General features: G+C 57.4%; 1 protein-coding gene across 1 annotated transcript; it reads right to left on the bottom strand.

Moving 5' to 3' along the window:
* Window positions 1–55: 55 nt before the first annotated feature.
* LOC114818791 (SUN domain-containing protein 3) lies at window positions 56–1,126 on the bottom strand (the record flags this gene model as incomplete). Its single annotated transcript, XM_029086162.1, has 4 exons — window positions 56–223; window positions 491–606; window positions 739–823; window positions 982–1,126. Coding segments are annotated over 4 exons (514 nt in total), but the record flags the coding sequence as incomplete, so codon positions are not given.
* Window positions 1,127–1,560: the final 434 nt, after the last annotated feature.

Below are 1,560 nucleotides of genomic sequence, written 5' to 3'. Positions count from 1 at the left end.
CCATCACCATCACCACCACCATCACCACCCTGAGAAGCTCCAGGCAAAGACTTACAAAGACAGCAAAGACTTTGGGGGCACTGCTGACTTCCCCAGAAGGAGACACTGCCTCGGAGATGTGCCAGACGGTGAAAGCCGTGGGCCAGATGGGCTCAGGCAGCCGGATGACCACGTGGCCCTGAGATCCTTGGAAAGCCCAGCAGTCACCAGGGGCAATCCGGGGCTGAAACCACAAAGCCATGACCATCAGCAGCAAGGAAGGCAGAGGACTGCCAAGGATGAAGGTGGCCAAGGGTGGTGGGAGGGTCACAGCAGCAGGATTTGGCCCTCGTGATGGGAGGACAGCGCTGTCAGGGATCTGGGGGGTCAGGATGTGATGCAGGCTGCAGGGCTGAGCGATACGGCCGGGCTGAAGGGAGGTGCTGAGCGCTCAGCCTGCCAACCCCAAAGCAAGGAAAGCAACCACAGGTCAGGATTTCTCTTGTGATACCTGCAAGATTGTCTCTGGAGGGTCTGCAGAAGAGAAGAGGAGTAGCCAAAACCACCAGGTCTCCCTGCCTTGTCCACCATAACTCTTGGATGTCCTGTTCTCATCAATGGTGGCACCTGACAGGAAGGTGACCAGAGATGAGGGGTTCCACCAGCACGTCAGGATGTTTCTCTGACTTGCAGGCAGAGCTGGGCAGGCTTTGGGGCAGCGCCATGAACAGACCAAGGGCAGCCAGACTCTGTCTGTACCTGTGGCTCCCAGAGCCCAGTCAGGCAGCTGATGGTGGTTTTCCAGCACCTTCTTAATTGCCACCTGGGTCAACTGCAGAATTTCCTGGGGAATGGAGAGATGGCAGTGAGCACAAACACGTGCACAGGCCGTTCTGCTTGGCCACCGAGTCCCAGCACAGAGCCAAGGAGCACCTCTGTGTCAGGAGAGCCAAGAGGAGACCAGTCAGAAACGGTGCAGCAAGACAGATCCACCCCCAGCACCTTCACCTCTCTCTTCTCCTCCTGGACACCGTGTTCTCCAAGGACCTCTCTCACTGCCTGCAGAATGTTCTCTGTGGCAGCAGACACCTGAGCCACCGTTTCCTTCAGCTCCTGCATCTTCTGGTCCATCCAAGCCTGGGAGTTTCTGGAGGCAAAGGGAAAGCAGGTCTTGTCCAGCAGCTGCCCAGGTTCCAGACACGCTGCAGAGAAGGGTCCCGTGGGCTTTGGTCACCCCCTGTCCCCAACCCCTTTCCTTCCTCTGGTTTACAAATGGGTCTCTTCCACCACTGTGGGTAGGAGATGGGGAAGGTCAGGAGCCCTGGAAAGGAGGTGAGTGAGCACAGGCAGCAGGAACCCAGCTGAGATGGCTCCACAGAGTGAGTTGCATGGCAAGAAAGTGCTCTTACCCCAAAGACTCCAGCGCTGCTTCAGGAAGCCCTGGCATCTCCTGCAAGATAAAGACACTCCACTGGAGCAACCACAAGGAGCACTGCCAGGGCTTCCTGGAGGACAATCCCTTAGGAAGAGCTGGCAGAATTTCCTGCTGCTTCCAGTCACTTTGGAGAGACCCTGACCCAG

Source organism: Antrostomus carolinensis, unplaced genomic scaffold (genome assembly GCF_000700745.2).
Source record: "Antrostomus carolinensis isolate BGI_N321 unplaced genomic scaffold, ASM70074v2 scaffold30827, whole genome shotgun sequence".
NCBI lineage: Eukaryota > Metazoa > Chordata > Aves > Caprimulgiformes > Caprimulgidae > Antrostomus > Antrostomus carolinensis.
This window is presented reverse-complemented; position numbering and strand designations above follow the sequence as displayed.